The following is an 18,510-nucleotide window of genomic DNA, read 5'->3' on the forward strand; positions in this document are numbered from 1 at the left end:
ATCCTCACCCAGTATGTTTATTGACACCAGAGAAAGGTAGGTAGGGAGAGAGAAGATAGAATGAGAGAAATCGATGTGAGACACACTGATCGCTTGCCTGTTGCACATGCCCCGACTCAGGATCAAACCCACAACCTAGGTATATGCCCTGACTGTGATTCCGTCCCGCAGTCCTTTGGTTTACAGGAAGCCATTCCAACCAAATGAGCCAGGCGTACAGTAAGAGAATCTAAATTAGAGGACAGTGTGGCACAGCAGAGGATCTAGGACTTGCTCACGTTGCATAATTGAGACTGAATGCCCATTTATTCGTGTGTGCGTGTGTGTTCCCTAACATGAATTGCAAATGGTCATCTGTATAGACCTTTTTTTCTTAAAGATTTTTAAAAAATTTGTTTTTAGAGAGAAGGGAGGGAGGGAGAAAGAGAGGGAGAGAAACATTCACTAGTCGCCTCTCATGCGCCCCAACCCCTCAATCCACTGAACATACCAGCCAGGGCTATTCCCATTTATTTTTAAATTGTTAAGTCTTTTCATGTTCATTGGTTTGTTTGATCACGCAATGAACGCGTAAATAAGCAGAACAGCAAAACTGTCAGGTAAATGAATAAAATATGAAAAAGTGAAGCCGATTCTCCTCCTTGTGGGTGATCCTTACAGGAGTCTTTACTTGGGGCCACACAGCCCTGCATTCTGGGCCACCGCTGATGGCCTAGAGGAGGGAACAACAGATCTCTGCCCATGGTGTGGTCTCCTGACAGTCTTATCCAACAGAGACCATGATCGTTGTGACTCAGCTGGGCAGACCATGGGCTGCACCCAGCCAACTGATGGACTTGATTCAGCTAACTCACCTTATTTTCAGTTTAATGAGTTGTCCACATTAAAACATTGGAATATTTCATATGTAGCTAACATCACCTAATAGATGCAGATTCAGCGGTGTATTGGAAACATACAGTGCCCACCATCATGGAGACGAAATTACACACTAATAAAGAGTAAGCACTTTTAAAGTAATGAGTTCCAGGTTCTTTAGAGAATTTGGAATATCAAAACCCACTGGGCCAAAACTCCATGAAATGTTAGAAAAGTAGGGGAGAGCCAGAGTTGAGTGGGTCTAGCTGGTCAAAAGCTCAAATGAGTTTGAAAGCTTCCCACTCTTTAAAAAAAGATGTGTGGAAATTATTATCGTCTTAGGGGAAGGGGACACACATGAGGTGTCTTGCAATATTCAGCACATAGTGGATATTTTATGAATGTCTGTCTCCTGAGTGACAGAAGCAGCTATGGCTTCCCTGGCGACCAGATCTTTGGGAAGAACAAACATATCCATCCATTCATTCATCAATTACAGAGTGGTTTTATTTTTATGCCTGGAGCTCATTCTAAAGGCCTTGCACCATTCAAAACCTGCATAATTCAAGGCTGTTCTAAGACAAGATGATTGGCATGTCTCTTCACCAAGTAATGTGATATTAAAATAGGAAACACGGCTTACTATATACATAATTGATTATATTACAAAGTAAGGGTTTTTAGGAAATTCCAAAGACTTTAGAAAGAGGGGAAGGGTGGGAGAAAGAGAGGGAGAGAAACATCAGTCTGTGGTTGCCTCTTGGATGCCCCAAACTGGGGACTTGGCCTGCAACCTAGGCACATGCCCTTACTGGGAATTGAACCGGCAACCCTTTGGTTTGCAGGCTCTCACTCAGTCCATTGAGGCACACCAGACAGCTCTAGCCATGCTGTACTATAAATACACAGTAATATCCTATGACTCCACCTTGCAATGTGAAAACTAGAACCTTGCCCATAACTCACATATAACTACATAGCACTCCCCTAATTTCTGCAAGCCAAGGTAACCAAGACCCAGAATCCTGCCACATCTATCTTGTTTTTCATTTTCTAGGGGTACTTTTTTTTTTTTTTTGCCATAGAAATGTCTTAGAAACTGCATTACTAATGTCAGTCATGTTGTAGGCAGACCATACCACTCTAAAAGCCAAAGTTTCCTCTTAAAAATGACTGTGCAGTTTTTACCCACATCTGCTTTCATCCCCCACTCCCCACAGCCCAGACAGTTGTGTTTCCAGACAACAGCAGGGCTCTTTCCCAGGCAGATCAGTTCTTTGAAGAAGTCAGAGGTGGACAGAGATGTGTGATCTGCCTACAGATTCAATCACAGACATCACCAGCTAGTCTGAATATGCAGAAAGGATTCAATACCATGGACCAGCCTGGTCAAAGCCAGGAACAGGTCTATCTGAAAGGGGCTTCAGTCCTGGCCAGGTGACTCAGTTGGTTGGAGCATCGTCATATGCACCAAAAGATTGTGGTTTCCATTCCAGGTCCAGGCACATATCTAGGTGTCAGGTTTGATCCAAGGCAGGCTAACTATGGGAAGCCACTGATGTGTATTTCTCTCTCATGCCAATGTTCTCTCTCTCCCTCTGTCTCTAAAATCAATGAACATATCCTATGCTGAGGATTAAAAAAGAAAGAGGTCATTAATCGTCACCTAAGGTAGCTGCAGTTGGCATTCTCGTGGTCACTGAGACATTCACTAAATGCTTTTGTGCTTGGCATTGTGGTTTATGGTACAAGAAGACCCCAGCCTGGAGGCCTCTTTCCCACCCCAGCTCCCCCACCTTGCTCTCCTGTGACTTCACTCGTTTGTGTCACTGTCTGCCATCTGGGAAGTGGCTTGATTGTGAGGATCAAATGAGTTTGTACATCTTAATGATACTGATAGTGTGACTGGACCACTGAAGCTGGCAGAGTGCGGGAACCAGAGGGGCCACCAGAGGAAATCTCTAATGGTCCTGGCTTTGATGAGGCAGAGGGCGGCACCGAGTTGCCTGGGTAACGGAGCTCTGCCGCAGGTGGAGCATCGTATCCTGGAGGCGGACTTCCCTGCTGGGAAAGGAAGTGGCAATAGGAACTATTGCCCTGAGCACGTGCTACCCTATCAAGGTGATTGGAGAGGGGGAAAATCCTTCCTACCGGCTTCTGGTACCTGATAGGGCGGCGGCGGCGGCGGCGGCAGCCGTCCGTCTCGAGAGACGATGGTGTAGCTTCTTAAGAGTCTATCTGCACCGCCGAGAATGGCTGTGCAGTCCGACTCGGGAGTGACACGGTATCTGTCTCCTCCCATGTTGAATCGACATCTTGCGATGATGCTGGAGTGTCCTCTCCAGTGAAGCTGAAGCTACAGAGCCTGGGCAGGGTGATATGGAGGGTCTGCTGTTGCCCATGAAGCAGACCCCCCCTCTCTTCGCAGCTGAAGGGTCCAAGGGAAAGACGGAGTCAATACAGCTTGGCTTCAGGTGCGCCGCAGGAGTTGCCGGTGTCGACTACAACGTCAAACCGCCTTAGGGACTCCGGCTCCGGATTTTCTGTCGCGGTTTACTCCCTCAGCGTTTCCCCTGAAGAGGTATGCCGCAAGGCAGCGGAGGTTTTTTGGAGTCAGAGTTTTCCTTCTCTGATGTGCCCTGACTGGAAGATCGAACCAGCGACACTTAGCTCGCAGGCCGACGCTCAATCCACTGAGCCAAACCAGCCAGGGAAATGATAGGGGGTAGGATCAGGGAAATCAGGTACCTGCATCTCAGAGGTCAGAATGGAGGCGGGGGGATGGGGGAAGGTGCTGGTGACCAGCCTGTCAGTCTTGCCTGGGAAAGGACGCGATTGGTCGCGGTGGACCCTCCTGCAGCACCGGGAATTTTGGGAAATCAATTGGGCATTCCGCCCGCCCCACACCTGAAACTAATATAAAGCCAAGGGAAGGGAAGGAAGCTCTCTTTCCCACCTGGCGACCGCATTACCCGGTGAGTTCCGCGGACCTTGTGGGCCTGGATGCGGCCTGGCGGAGGGCGGCGCCTGTGGGTTCCGGGGCGGAGCCGAGCTGCCTGGGTGATGCTCGGCGGCCACCTGCGGCTCCCAGAGGACAGTATTTTATATGGGACACTGCTCTGGACACCGCCTTCTATCCCGGACTGGCTGAGGACGCTGGCTTTTTCTTCGGGTTTCTGTAGGGAATGGGCTTGGAGAAGAGTCTGCCATTCTCCCCGACGCAGCAGCAGTCCAGTGAAAAACCTCTTTAACTTTCCCACCGGCCTGTCTCTGGAGCTGCCCTGTAGGGGGCGGCGGGCAGCGGCACCCCCACTTTGGTTCTGTAAGGATAACACGCCCAGAACAGGGGCGGCACCTAACGGGTCGGCTGACACTCCTTTTCTGGTCACGACCACCGGCTCTCTTGCGTCCCTCACGCTTCACAAACGCCCTGCAAGGCTGCACGGGGACGTCTGCCGCGTCTTTCCCCGCCTCCTCGGGAGTGCCCCTCCCCCTCGCTCTGCCCCCGGCCCCTCCCCTTCAAGCCTGCACCTCTTCCCCTCACTGCGCCGCACACCTGCGGCCCGCGCGCTCCCTCCTGGCCCCCACGCCACTCTTCACTCGTCCTCCCGTACCCCAATTCCCTGCGCGACCGTCCCGCGCATCCCCAGCGAGCCCCGCCCGCCTCCTTGGACGCGGGGGCTTCTGGGACAGCAGCCGCTCCCGCCCCGCTCTCTGCTTCATGTGCCGTGGGCGGCGCGCGCGCTCTGAGGGCAGGCGGCGCACGGCATTCTGGGAAGCGTGCCTGCTCCTCCAGCCGCCAAGCGCGGCGAGTGCGCTCTGAGGGAGCCGGGCGGCGGTAGTGCAGACATTGCGAGTCCGGGGAACGGCTGTGAGGACTCGGGAGGGGGTTCCGTCCTGGGAGGGTCCTGTGGGTGAAAGTGCGGCCTGTGGCTGTGTCTCGGTGCTTGACCCCACGCGTGTCCCGGGGGCCTGCTGGGTCTCCCTTTGCTCGTGTGTGTGTGTGTCCGCGTCTGTGTGCCTGGCAGCCACAGACCTACGACCACACTGGGGTCAGCCGTCACCAACCCCGTGCACACGCGACTTCCAGGGCCACTGTGCCTTCATGGCCTCCTTTATATAATAGAGTAAAAATTAAAGTTGTGCCTGCATTGCTGTAACGACAAACGTAGTCCAGGATGGGTTAGATTCCGTTTTTTCTCTTATAATACGTAAGAAAGGCTATGTTTTTTAGGGCCCCTACAGGTGTCATGCGCCCGCGGTGCACTGTGCTTCCTGGTTATGTTTGCTCTCATGGCCCCTTGTCTGGTAAAAGGAGCGCATGTTGTTGACATCATGGTGCAGGAATAGGAGTCAGAAACCGTGGGTCTGGAATGATCTACCTTTGTAAAAATTAAATTCTGTTTAAAAAATCATGACCTCACTGCACCCAGGGAAATTAGTCTTGTTTCCAGGAGACGACCTGCGTTTTCACATTGGACGCCCAGCTCTCTATCCTGTCCAGGATTTGTGTTTTGTTGGTTGTTACCTGTTTCAGCGATACAGTGCTAAGATAAACATGGTTTATGTGTTAATTGATTTTAGATAGAGAAGAAGAAAAAGAGAAACATTAATCAGTTGCTTCCTATTCGCACCCCTACCTGGGCTTGGGGTATGAATCTGGCAGCCTAGGCCCTGGTCATGAACCAGGGATTGTCCCTGACTCTTGTGTTCCAGACGACGCTCCTACCAACTGATCCACTGACCAGGGGTGGACTGAGTTCTTACTGTGTGCCTCATGGTGCCAGGCGCACTGCTGATGATTGAGCCTCACAGTAACCCCATGAGATCTGGGGTAGACCCTCAAGGTAGAGGTGGTACTAGGGTGTCTTCTGGGGCTAGGGTCTGGCATATGGTCCTGTTCCTTCAGGTAATGGGACTGGCAGTGTGCGCATGTGTGTGTGTGTTGGGGAAGTGTCACTATGTGAGTGTGATGTGTGCACCAAGCAATGGGACGCAAATGTACTCAGCCCAGCCCTAATCCCAGCTCTGTCTTGTGTGTGTGGCTTTTGTCTTTGGGCCTCAGTTTCCTTATCAGTGAAATGGGGTGAGTAGAAATAGCCCCCCATCCTGTAGGGTGTCATGAGTAGTAAATCAGAGGTGCCATAGGCCCCCTGCTACATGCGATCACTTTTTAAAAAATAATTTATTCATTCATTTGTCTGTTAATTTTATTTTTTAGAGAGAGGGGAAAGGAGAAAGAGAGCGAGCTACATCACTGTGTGGTTGCCTCTCACTCGTGCCCCCAACTGGGGACCTGATGTGCAACCTAGTTATGTGCCCTGACTGGGAATCGAACCAGCGACACTTTGCTCGCAGGCTGACGCTCAATCCACTGGGCCACAGCAGCCAGGGCCATGCGATCACTATTAAAGTGTGTATGTGTCTGCCTCTCTCCTAGTGGGTGTGTCTGTCTGTATTGTGCATTGTGGAGTGGGCCTCAACCTGGTCTCTCACTGTGCCTTTCTCTTATTCACCCTGCTCAGAGCCTGCCTGTCCCCCAGTCACCATGGGCACTGGAAGGATGGCCACCGACCAGCTGACCAGGAAGGCACTGGTAAGTCATGCCACCCTCATGCACCTCCTTCCTAGGGTCAGTCTTCCAGGCAGGAATGACCCTCTGCCCACATGACCCCACTCAGGGCCCAAGCCCCCAGCCCATTCTACTGGGATTGTGTCCACCATAAGGAGAGAGAGTACTGTACTGATCATGGCTTTTGCCAACTGCATCATAAAGGATAGCTCAAGAGTGACCTGTCCTACCCTGGGGGCTCTAGAGATACTGGCTGGCACTTGGAAGTGGCGTCCTTGCTTTTATTTAATTTTTAAAAAATACTGTATGTATTTATTTTAAAGAGAAAGGAATGGAGGAAAAGAAACAGATCTGTGAGAGAAATATTGGCTGTCTCCCGCAAGCCCCTAACTGGGGATCTGGCCTACAACCCAGGCATGTGCCCTGATTGGGAATCAAACCAGTGAAGCTTTGGTTCACAGGCTGGCACTCAATCCACTGAACCAGACCAGCTGGGACTAAGCCTCAGGTCTTGACCCACCTACCCCCATCTGAAATCTCTCCACAAGGACTCCTCCATAGACGGCATCTTTCAGCTTCCTGTTCACCCCCTTAAGCTGCGACTTCTCAGGCACCTGTAACGATGACATTGACTAGATTTTGAGTCCATTACAGTGTTTCCATCTGACAGGCATGAGGTGATATCTCGTGATTTTAAACTGTAGCTTTCTCATGATTAGTGACATTGAGTAATTTTTAAATGTCTATTGGCCATGTGTATGTCCTCTTTGGAGAAGTATCTATTGAGGCCCTTTGCCCATTTTTAAGTGGGTTGTTTGTGTTCCTGGTGAATGGCCCCATAGTTTATTTGTCCACCCAAGGACCATCCACTGTACTTAGGCACCAAGGACACGGATTGGTCAGCTCCTTCAGAGCTCTGCACCTTGTTGACACCACATCACATGCATCCTATGTGCCTTCCTGATTGTTTCAGGCCTGTGACCCTGTCTCCTGACCCCTGTGAGGAGGGCTCTGCAGTTAGTGGTGTGTGCTTTCTCTCCTAGGGCTCAGTGACGTTCAGGGATGTGATGGTGGACTTCACTCAGGACGAGTGGCAGCAGCTGAAGCCTGCGCAGAAGGACCTGTACAGAGATGTGATGATGGAGATCTACTGGAACCTGGTCTCACTGGGTAAGGGGCAGCTTCGCCATGTTACTCACCACCTGCCTGTCACTTTAGGATGACATGGAGAGAAAAAATATATGCAGATTTGTTTAGGTAGAGTGTTCCAGTTAGTTGAAGCTGAAAATAAACTGGATAGGTGATGAAGTAGGTAAGAGTATTTATATTTACCACATGTATAACAGTCAGAGGGTTGTAGATATGTAAAGAGCTCCTAGGAATAAATGAGGAAAAGACCGAATGAATAATAGAAAGATGGACCAAGGTTATGAGTATGCAGTTCATAGATGAGAAATGTATGGAGTTACACTTTACAAAAGATTTTTAAACCATACTAACAATCAAAGAGGTACCAACTGAGTAACAGAAATACAGTTCTTGCCCATGAGGTACAGAGATGAAAAAGAACAACGTCCCTGGCCGTATGTGGCTCAGCTGGTTGTAGCTCCATCTTGTACACCAAGATGTTGTGGGTTAAATTCCCTTTCAGGGCACATACCCAGGTTGTGAGTTTGATCCTCATGCAGGGCACATATGGGAGGCAATCAATCAATGTTTCTCTCTGTCCCTCTCTCCCTCTCCCGCCCTCCCTCCTCATCCCTTTCCTCCATCTCTAAGCATGTTTTTGGTGAAGCATTAAAATTAAAAAAAAAAAAAGGAACAGCCTTCTGTAGCATGATGTTGTAGGGAAAGCGAGTCTTCATTATATGAGCATGAAGTTGGGCAACTCTTTAGGAAGAGAGTTTGGTGTTATCAACCACATATAAATGATTCCATTTCTGGAATTTGTCCATGAAAATTTTTTCTATAAGTATGCAGACTTTTTCATAGGAAGAAAAATCAAGAGATATGTCCTAAATGCTCACCTACCAGACTGACCAAACATATCAGGGTATATCAATATGGTGGAAATCACGAAGCTCTTCAAAGATGAGCACTCTTTGTGGTCACCGACACAAAAGGATGTCCCTGAACAAGATTTTTCAGGAAAAACACTTAACTTTCAGAAGTAAGAGTATGGGCCCATTTCTTTGACAGTGCTTCAGGAGATTTAAATGACCTGTAGTTAACTGCACATAGTTAATTTGAACAATTTTTTTTGAAGATTTTATTTAATTTTAGAGAGGAGAAGGGAGGACAAAAGAGAGGGAGAGAACATCCATGTGCTAGACAAACATCAATCTGTTGCCTCTCCCACTCCCCCAACTGGGGATCTGGCCCACAATCCATGCATGTTCCTTAACTGGGAATTGAACCAGTGACCTTTTAGTTGGAAGGCCGGCAGTCAATCCACTGAGCCACACCAGCCAGGGCTAGTTTGAACAGTTTGGTACATTTTGACATTTCTCTTCACCCATGAGATGCAGCAAATACATAACCCCAAAACTTTCCTTTCATCCAGCTTCATTTCCCCAACAATCAGTGGTCTGCATTATGTCACTGTTGTTTAGTTTGCCTATTCTGGATTTTATATATATGGAATAATGTAGCCTGTACTTTTTTATTATTTTTAAAATTTTTTTAATTTTACTTCTTATAGTTGGCATCCTTTTTGTGAGGTTAAACACATTGTCCATATGTAACAATAGTTTCCTTCATTTTTTTCTCTTTTTAAAAAAATTTTTAAAATCCTCACCTGAGGATATTTTTCTGATATGAGAGAGAGCGAGAGAGATCATTGATCATTTGCCTCCCATATGAGTCCTGATTAGGGATCAAACCCACAACCTTTTGTTGCATAGGACAATGCTCCAACCAACTTAGCTACCCAGCCAGGTCAATAGTTAACTTCTTTTTATTTCTGAGTAATGATCTACTTTATGGAGAGACAACATTTGTTTATCCATTCACTTGATGTGATGATAAACATATGGGTTGTTTCCAGTTATGGACATTTTTCTGTAGACACAAGATGTCCTTTCTGTTGAGCATAGTTGGGTCATACAATGGTGCATATTTCACTTTTTCAGAGATGACAAATTTTTCCAAAGCACTTGTCTCATTTTTGCTTCCACCAGCAGGCGCTGGGCATTGCATTGCTCCGTGTGCTTGTCAGAACTGAATATGCTCAGCCTTTCTCACTGCAGCCACTCTGGTCGGTGAGCGGTCTTACCACGGCCCAGCTGGCAGCTGGTGCCGAGGACCTTCCAGGTTGTTATTTGTTGTCAGTCTGTTCTCTTCAGTGAAGTGTCTGGTTCAAGTCTTTCTCCTGTTTATTTAGTTGGTTTGTTGGCTTCCTTATTATTGAATTTGGAAAGTTTTTTATGTATTCTGTTTTCATTAATTCTTGGCACAACTTTATGAACAGATTTGTGTGTGGCAGCTATTTGCCCCATTCTGTTCGGAGACTTCCTTGAGAGCATCATTTGGCACAAAAGTGTTTTTAATTTTGATGGGGTCCAGTTTATTTATTTTCTTTTTGCTTGTGCCTTCAGTGTCATATCTGAGGGACCATTGTCTAACCAAAGGCATGAACAGATATATTCTTGTTTTTTCTCACAGTTACAGCTTTAGTTTTTTCTTAAAATGTTATATATACTTATTTTTATAGAGAGTCGGAGAAACATGGATGTGCGAGAGATCCATCAATCAGTCCTTTATACACCACCAACTGGGGGCATGTCCTGCCATTCAGGCATGTGCCCTGACTGGGAATCGACCAGCGACCTTTTGGTTGACAGACTGGCACCTAATCCACTGAGCCACACCAGCCAGAGCCAGTTTTAGTTCTTTGTTTAGGTCTTTGGTCCATTTTGAGTTTATTGTTGGGAATGATATAAAATGGGTCTAACATAAATTTTTTTGTTTTAAAATTTTTTTAAATTTATTTTTAGAGTGGAAGAAAGGTAAAATGAGAGTGAGAGAGAGAAGCCTCGATGTGTGGTTGTCCCAAATGGGGACCCAGCCTGCACCCTAGGCATGTGCCCTGACTAGCGATCAAACCAGCAACCCTTTGGTTCTCAGGCCAGTACTCAATCCACTGAGCCACATCATCCAGGTCTGAATTTTTAAAAATGTATAATTAAATACATTTGTGTTACATTGGTTAATAGGATCATTTACATTTCAAGTGCACATTTCTATGATAAATGATCTGTATATTACATTGTGTGCCTGCTACCCAAAGTCACATCTCCTTCAATCACCATATATTGTCACTGTTTTGAATGTGCATATCAAGGTGTCCAGGCACAATTATTGATGAGCAGAAGTTTGCAACTTGATGAAGTCCAGTTTCGGACCATATGCACAACCCAGACCCTTCTCTTCAATCCCTGCAGCCTGGGGCTTGTTATGTCCCCAGCGGGTCTCAGACCCATGGGCCTCAATCTAAACCCACTCTCACCCTCCTTACCTTTTCCTAATGGAAAGATTCCCTCAACATTCATGTTCCTGGCCACAATTGCCCTGACATCTGACATCAACTCCTCACCTCAAGGTCACAATATCAGGATTATTCTACTACGGAATGTACTTGTCAGATCCATTCTTTGGGGATGAGACATTGACACAAGCCAGATAGTGACTTCAGTAGGATCTCATGATGGAATTGCTGTGTAACTTTGAGGGTGTGGCTTCATTCTCAGAGCCTCAGTTCCTCCATCTGTAAAATGGCTGTAATCTTTCCAGCACTTACTCTGTGGTCAGTTTGTGGACAATGCTTGGTGAAGGTTTATCAAAGTTGCCTTCTGTGTGCCAGACACTGTGCGGGAGCTGGGACTAGTTAAGCCCTTGCCTTCACAGAGCTCATCTGCCACTGCCGGAGCTGGCAGTGTGCAAATTGGGAAAGAGCATTGTAATGAGCATTCACAGTGACGTACAAAGAAGGCCTCCCCATGGGGGAAAAAGGCTCACTGAGGCTCTATGGTGAATGCCCATGGGGAGGCTGTGGGCAGGTGCAGAGATCCTGAGGCTAGAAGCACTGGGTCTGGACAAGGAAATGAAAGGGAATCAAAGATGAGAGGGGCTGGATGGTGCAGAGGAGTTGGGGAGTGGGAAGACGTTGCCTCTGACCCCCATGTACTGGGAAGGTGCTTGAGGGTTTGGTCTCACTCTAGAGGTCCTCTTTCCACGGAGTGGACATTGGGTTGTGCAGAGTGGAGGTGGCAGGCTGCATCAGCAACAGTGGTGATGTGTCAGTCAGGTGTGGTTCCAGCTGTTCTCATGTGCATTGGCATTTATTAACTGTCTGGATGGTGGGAGGAGAAGGGTGAGTCAAGGATGACTGCTAAATCTTCTACTTCTTCTTAATTAAAAAATTTCGACTTCTGGCCAAGATGGAGGCTTAGACTGATATGCTCGGTCTCCCTCTACAACTAGAAAGGAATACAACTACCTCAAAACAAAAGATAACTAGAAATTCCAGAAAATAAAACTACATAGAAGCCCAACGTATGAAGTTATAAACCAGCGGTGCTTGTCCGGACGGGTAGGAGGTTCGTAATTGGAACCGGAATGGTCAGGCGGTGCTGTTTGCAGTAGCAGTAGGGATAGCGGCAGGGAGAGAAATCCTGGCTGCATTCGAGCCCTGGCAGCTCACGACCCCAACGCTGGGAAAGGCAGACCCCAATTGCCTCAGACAGTGAGGCCCAGAGGGCGGGAGGATGGATCCTGGTCTCCCAGCGGAGAATAACATCAGGAATCCATCTTGGATCCCCCGCCTCCATATAAAGTGCCTCAGTGTGGCGAAAAAGGTTGCTGGTGGCATCCAGTCAGTGGGTAGTGATGAGTACGTGGGGCTCCGCCCCCTACAGCATGCCCAGGAAGCAAAGCAAAACACAAATCTGTCAAAATGAAGCAGACAACGATTGAAATCCCGGTGACACCGCTCACCAGGCAGCAGATGAGAAACCTGACAGACGAACAAATAGGAAAGCTCTCAGAGGCTCAGTTCAGAGCTACTGTTATAAGGTGGCTCACAGAATTAACAAAAGATTTGGAACAAGACAGGGAAGGAAAGAAAACCACTCATACTGAAACGAACGAAAACACATAAGAGACAAGTGGGGAGGAAATAAAATCCAGAGATCAAAACAACAACCCGGGGCGTAGGGAAGGAACAAACAGTCAACCAATGCAGAAAGAGGAAACAAAAAGTAAGGAAAACTAGGAGAGGCTCAGAAACCTCTGGGACAGCTATAAGAGAATGAACATTCGGATTAAAGGATTGCCAGAGGGCGAAGAAGAACTAGAAATTGAAAAATTATGTGAAAAAATAATGAAGCGGAACTTCCCGAACTTGGGGAAGGAAATACACTTACAGGTCCAGGAAGCACAGAGAGTTCCAGAAAAACTGGACCCAGGGAGAACCACTCCAACATACATTGTAATCAAATTGTCAAAAATTAAAGATAAAGAAAAAATCTTAAAAGCAGCAGGAGAGAAGAAAAGAATCATGTACAAAGGGGTCCCAATTAGACTATCAGCTGATTTCTCAAAGGACACTCTGCAGGCAAGAAGGGACTGGCAAGAAATATTCAAAGGAATGAAAATCAAAAACCTACAGCCACGAATACTCTATCCAGCGAAGCTGTCATTCAGAATAGAAGGGCAGAGAAAGTGCTTCCAGGACAAAATAAAACTGAAGGAGTTCATCAGATCCAAACCACTGTTATATGAGATGTTAAAGGAACTGGTTTAGAAGGAGGAGAATCAAAACTATGAACATTAAAATGAAAACTTCATCACAAGAACCAACAATGGAAGCTAGGGAATCAAAATAAAGGCAAACTAGGCAACGAGAATGGAAAAAGAACTATAGGTATGGGGAACATACTGGGGGGAAGTCAGCAGGGAGGAGGAAGGGGGAAAGGGAAGGAGATGGTACAGGAATTAAGAAGCATAGTAGGAGGGAATGGAATAGACAGGAAGAGGTTGAGAAGAACTATATGCACAACCAATGGACATGAACTAAAAGGAGGGGGGGACAACTGGAGGGAGTGGGGCCACCGGGTGGAGGGGAGCAAAGGGAAGGGAAATTGTGACAACTCTAACAGCGTAATCAATAAAACATTTAAAAAAAATTTTTTTTCATTTTCTTAATGGTCACAAAATGCACATAACATAAAATTGACCATTGAACTATTTTTATGAGTACAATTCTGTGGCATGAAGTACATTCACATCACCGCCATACACCTCCAGAACTCATAATTCTCCCCCCAAGGACAAACTGTCTTTTCCCCTCTAAACAGCAGCTCCCCATCCCCCTCCCTTGAGCCCCAGGACCCAGGTCCTAGTTTCAGTCTCTTATCAGTTTGATGATTCTACTTGCCTCGTATGAATGGAATCATATGGTGTTGGTCATTGTGTGGCTGATTTACTTTTCTAAGTCTCTGATGGGCCTCTGTGTTATTTGGGAGCGAAGGTTTCAAATGCACATGTCTTGCATCCAGTGCATTAGCTTTGCGATATCCAAGACGGGAGCCTCACGGTCCTTGGATTATTCCTCAGCAAAGGACAGACAGGAGGTCCTCATGGGGAATCCATTTAGGTGGTGTCAGCATAGAGAAGAAACTGAATTCCAGGCTCCCATGACTTGGGAGACAGGTCTCAAACTTGGGTGTTGTGGGGCTAGTGTGGCGTTCAAAGGGGGAAGGGCTAGAGCTGCTCCCCATTCCCGCTTTTTCGGCTGCCTCCTAGGAAGGAGGGCTCCATATGGCAGGGTCCTTAGTTTTAATGCGATTATTGTTAAAGAGTTCACAGTTTTCAAATGTTGGGTTGAACCGTGAGGTTCATGTGCAGACTTCAAAATTCTGGACGTCCCCCCAGACTGGAAACAGAGTTTGCGAAACCCACAAGACACACACAGGAGGGGACTTAGAGGCTATGGTCAGCAGGGCGGGACAAATGTGCAAAAAGAAGGGTGAGGAGTGAGCAACCCATGCTGGGCCGCTTTTGTGCAGTTTAGGTTGTGGGGATCTTGTTTGGCTGTTGGGTAGACAGAGGACAATGAACACACCCACGTGTGTCAGGAGTTATTTTAAAATTTGTAATAAAAGTCGGTGGTTTGAGAAACACACCTGGCTGAGGGAGAATAGGAAGAGGCCTCCAAGTGAGGAGCACAGTGCGGCGAACACTAACTGGGTTTGTATGAGCCATAGATCCGTTTCTCCAACCCGGCCTTCTGCCTTCTCTCCAAGGATATATCTCTCCGCCCAGCTCTGAGCTCTGCTTCCCACCTTTGCACCCACTCCCAAGGGGACCTTTCTGCTCTCTGCTCATCTCCCTCAACCTCATGTCTCAGCTCACTGCTTCCCTTCTCCCTGTGTCCCCATGACAGGCTATGCCTTGTATTTTTGGAAGATCCTCCCTCCCTGCGTTAACTACATGTGTGTCGTCCTCTCTTTCCCCCTCCCCTCAGACTTGGAGACTATACCTTATCTGAAAGAATCAGACCCACAGGAGGACGTTTGGAAAGGCAGACCATCTCTTGCGGTGGAAGCAGAAAGACCCATGAAGAACAGTGCCCGGAGTTACACCTGTGAAGGAGCAGGTACACAGAATCACTGGGTAGGGCAGCTACAAGAAAGTCCAGGGACCTGTCCGGGGAAGTGGGACAGGTTCCAAGTAATAACCCCAGAATGTCGTGAATTGAAGTCATTTGCCCACCAAAGTCCTATGCCTGTCCCACCGAGATATGAAGGGTTTAGAGGAGAAGGGTCGCACCTATTTACTATGTATGGGAAGAACTCAGGTGCTTCAAGCCTCAGTTCCTCCTGCAAATTGCACGCAGAGAAGCCCTTCATATGCAGGGACTGTGGCAAGGCTTTCAGCCGTAATTCATCCCTGAGGACCCACCGAATAACCCACAGCAGGGAGAAGCCTTTCTCGTGTGCCATGTACAGAAAGAAGTTCTCCCGTCGGCAGAGCCTTATCAGCCACCAGCGTGTGCACACAGGGGAGAAGCCTTACACATGTGAAGAATGTGGCAAGGCTTTCACTTCTAACTCATCCCTGAAGAATCACCAAAAAATCAGCACTGGGGAGAAGCTCTTCTCCTGCTCTACGTGCGGGAAGAAGTTCACCTGGCCATCGTGGCTCAGCATCCACCAACGCAAGCACACTGGCGAGAAGCCGTATGTGTGTGGGGACTGTGGAAAGGCTTTCGTCCGGAACCAATACCTCCTTGAACACCAGAGGATACACACTGGGGAGAAACCTTATGCATGTGGGGACTGTGGCAAGGCCTTCACACGGAACCAGAGTGTCATCATGCACCAGAGGACACACACCAGAGAGAAACCATACACATGTGGGGACTGTGGAAAGGCCTTCGTACGGAACCAATACCTCCTTGAACACCAGAGGATACACACTGGGGAGAGACCTTATGCATGTGGGGACTGTGGCAAGGCCTTCAGACAGAAGAAGCACCTCACTGAGCACGAGAGAATGCACACTAGGGAGAAGCCATACACATGCAAGGACTGTGGAAAGGCCTTCAGCCAGAAGGGATCCTTAATTATTCATCAGAGGACGCACACTGGGGAGAAGCCATTCATATGTGTGGCCTGTAGCAAGGCCTTTGTCCGGAATGAGTACCTCATCGCACACCAGAGGATACACACTGGGGAGAAGCCTTATGCATGTGGGGACTGTGGGAAGGCCTTCTCACGGAATGAGAACCTCGGTGTACACCAGAGAATACACACGAGGGAAAAGCCATATGTGTGCGGTGACTGCAGAAAGAGCTTCAGTCAGAAAGGCAAACTCTTCCTGCACCAGAGGACGCACACTGGGGAGAAGCCTTTCTTGTGTGCCACGTGCGGGAAACAATTCACCCATCAGTTGAGCCTAACCATCCACCAGCACGTGCACACAAGGGAAAAGCCTTAACATGTGAGGACTGCGGCAAGGCTTTCAGTTGTAACTATTCCCTTAAGAACCACCGACTAATTCACTCCGGGGAGAAGCCCTTCTTGTGTGACACGTGTGGGAACCAGTTTGCCCGGCCTTCGAAACTCGCTATCCACCAGCGTGTGCATACCGGGAAGAAGCCATTCAAGTGCAGAGAATGCGGCAAGGTCTTTAGCCATAACACGAACTTCATACTGCACCAGATGAAGCACAGGGGAAGAAGCTATGTGCCTACATGGAGTGCTTCAAGGCTGTAACTTGTCCTTGAAGATGCTCTAAGGATGCACTCCAGGTAGAAGTTCATCCCACACGCTGTGTGCGGAGAGCAGTTCACCTGACCTCCCTGCCTCACCATCCATTCACGAGTGCATGCACGCCTAGGACAAGCCATATGTGTGTGGGGGCTGAGGAAAAGGACTTTAGCCAGAGAACGCACACCGGGAAGAAGTGCCTCTTGTGCACATATGTTTAAAGCAGGTCATCTGGCAGTTGACCCTCCCTATCCAGGGGCGCATGCACAACCTGGAGAAGTCTTAGGACAGCTCCATCTGCCGAATGCACTTTACAAGTCGCTCGTCCCTGAAGGTGCACCAGCATCACCACCTCAACAAGATACTGTACAAGCGTGGGCAGACCTTTGTTAGGCACTTCTTACTTACCCTCCACCACAGGATCCACACAGAAGAGAAGTCGTACGTGTTTGGCAAGTGCGGAAAACCAGCCAGCCGGAATATTAACATTACGAGCACTAGAGGAGCATGGATATGTAGCAGTGGGTGTATTGCATCTGAGAATCCATGCCCAGGGTTTGTTCCTGAGCCCATGCGCCAGTGCCAGACTGGATATTGGGGCCCAAAGGTAGGACTGTAGAGAAGTCCTACCCAGACAGGTCTCAGCAATGTGAGCGGTGCAGGGAGGCCACACCATGTGCCATGCACACAAGCTGCTTCCAGTGCATCTGCAGGGCTGCATGGAGAGCAAGGCCCCCAACACATCTAGTGTCTGGGAACACAGTCCAGGCCCTGTGGCTTTAGAATTAGATTAGTAAACTGTCCTAAGAGCTTGGACAACGCATTAGGTGTCCGTTGGCTCCCAAGTCTTGGATAGTAAAGTGGAGGTGGGGAGGAGAAAGGAAGAAGGGAAGGTGGGCTCCATGGGGACATTCTCCCTTTGTCACACAGGCGTAAATCTCTCAGAGGTCAGATTGTGGCCATCTGGGTTTCCTGGTTTTCCCCAAATCCACTCTAAGTTTCCCTGCAAAAGAAGTTGCCAAGTTGTTCATGAAGAAAACATTATTCCTTTACTATTTGAAGTAACACTGATGGCTTCAGATGCCAAAGTTTCTCACAGTGAAATATTTTGTTTAAATACATCTTTTAAAAGTAGACACCCATGTTATTCTAAACAGTTGTCAAGTGCAAAAGAGACACATAGCAGCTGTCCTGTCAAAATGACTGTCAACATTTTGGGGGGAGGGTTTCACTGCTGCAGGACCCAGGAAGGCTGCCCCAGATATGAGGCCACCTGCCCCTCCCTGCCCTGGATTCCTGGTGGGAATGGTCAGATTCAAGGCTGGGCCCAGACCTCAGTTTCAGAGATATTGAAAGGGGACCCCTGCAAAACACTGCACCGCGGCCCCCTCCCCACAGGGCTCTTTCAGTTACAGGAGAAAAACCCTCTCTCAGATCACAGTGTATCCTTCACCCATGCCACCTTCAATTGCTGTGAAAATAAAAAGTGCCTTTTGTCTAGCAGGTGCATTTTCCAATCTATGCCTGACCCTCAACCTTACTCTTGGTGTAGTTACTATTTTATTATTGATAATGAACACAATTGTTATTACTACTAAATAGCAACTAATATGAAAATGGTGATCTGTTAACAACCAAATACATTAAAGTGTTTATTAATAAATGAGTAATTAATTACTACTCAGAGCCCTATTATTTCTGGATTTCTGCTGAGGATACAAAAGCGAAGATCCCTAATACTCTGCATAAGGAAAGACCCTGGGACAGTGAATCAGCCCAAGGGACTCACTGGAGGGTGCAGGGTGGGAG

The 18,510-nt window shown here is 47.9% G+C and overlaps 1 protein-coding gene across 1 annotated transcript in view; it reads left to right on the top strand.

Annotated features, from left to right (window-relative positions):
- The window catches only part of LOC149995607 (uncharacterized), a 43,277-nt gene extending 26,570 nt beyond the window's left edge, over positions 1-16,707 (top strand). The window contains 4 exon segments of the mRNA XM_090259273.1: positions 6,384-6,454; positions 7,474-7,600; positions 14,955-16,424; positions 16,427-16,707. Coding sequence (XP_090115399.1) covers positions 6,384-6,454; positions 7,474-7,600; positions 14,955-16,424; positions 16,427-16,707 — 1,949 coding nt within the window.
- The last annotated feature ends 1,803 nt before the right edge of the window (positions 16,708-18,510 follow it).

This window comes from Furipterus horrens, unplaced genomic scaffold (assembly GCF_987537825.1).
Source record: "Furipterus horrens unplaced genomic scaffold, mFurHor1.1.pri manual_scaffold_13, whole genome shotgun sequence".
NCBI lineage: Eukaryota > Metazoa > Chordata > Mammalia > Chiroptera > Furipteridae > Furipterus > Furipterus horrens.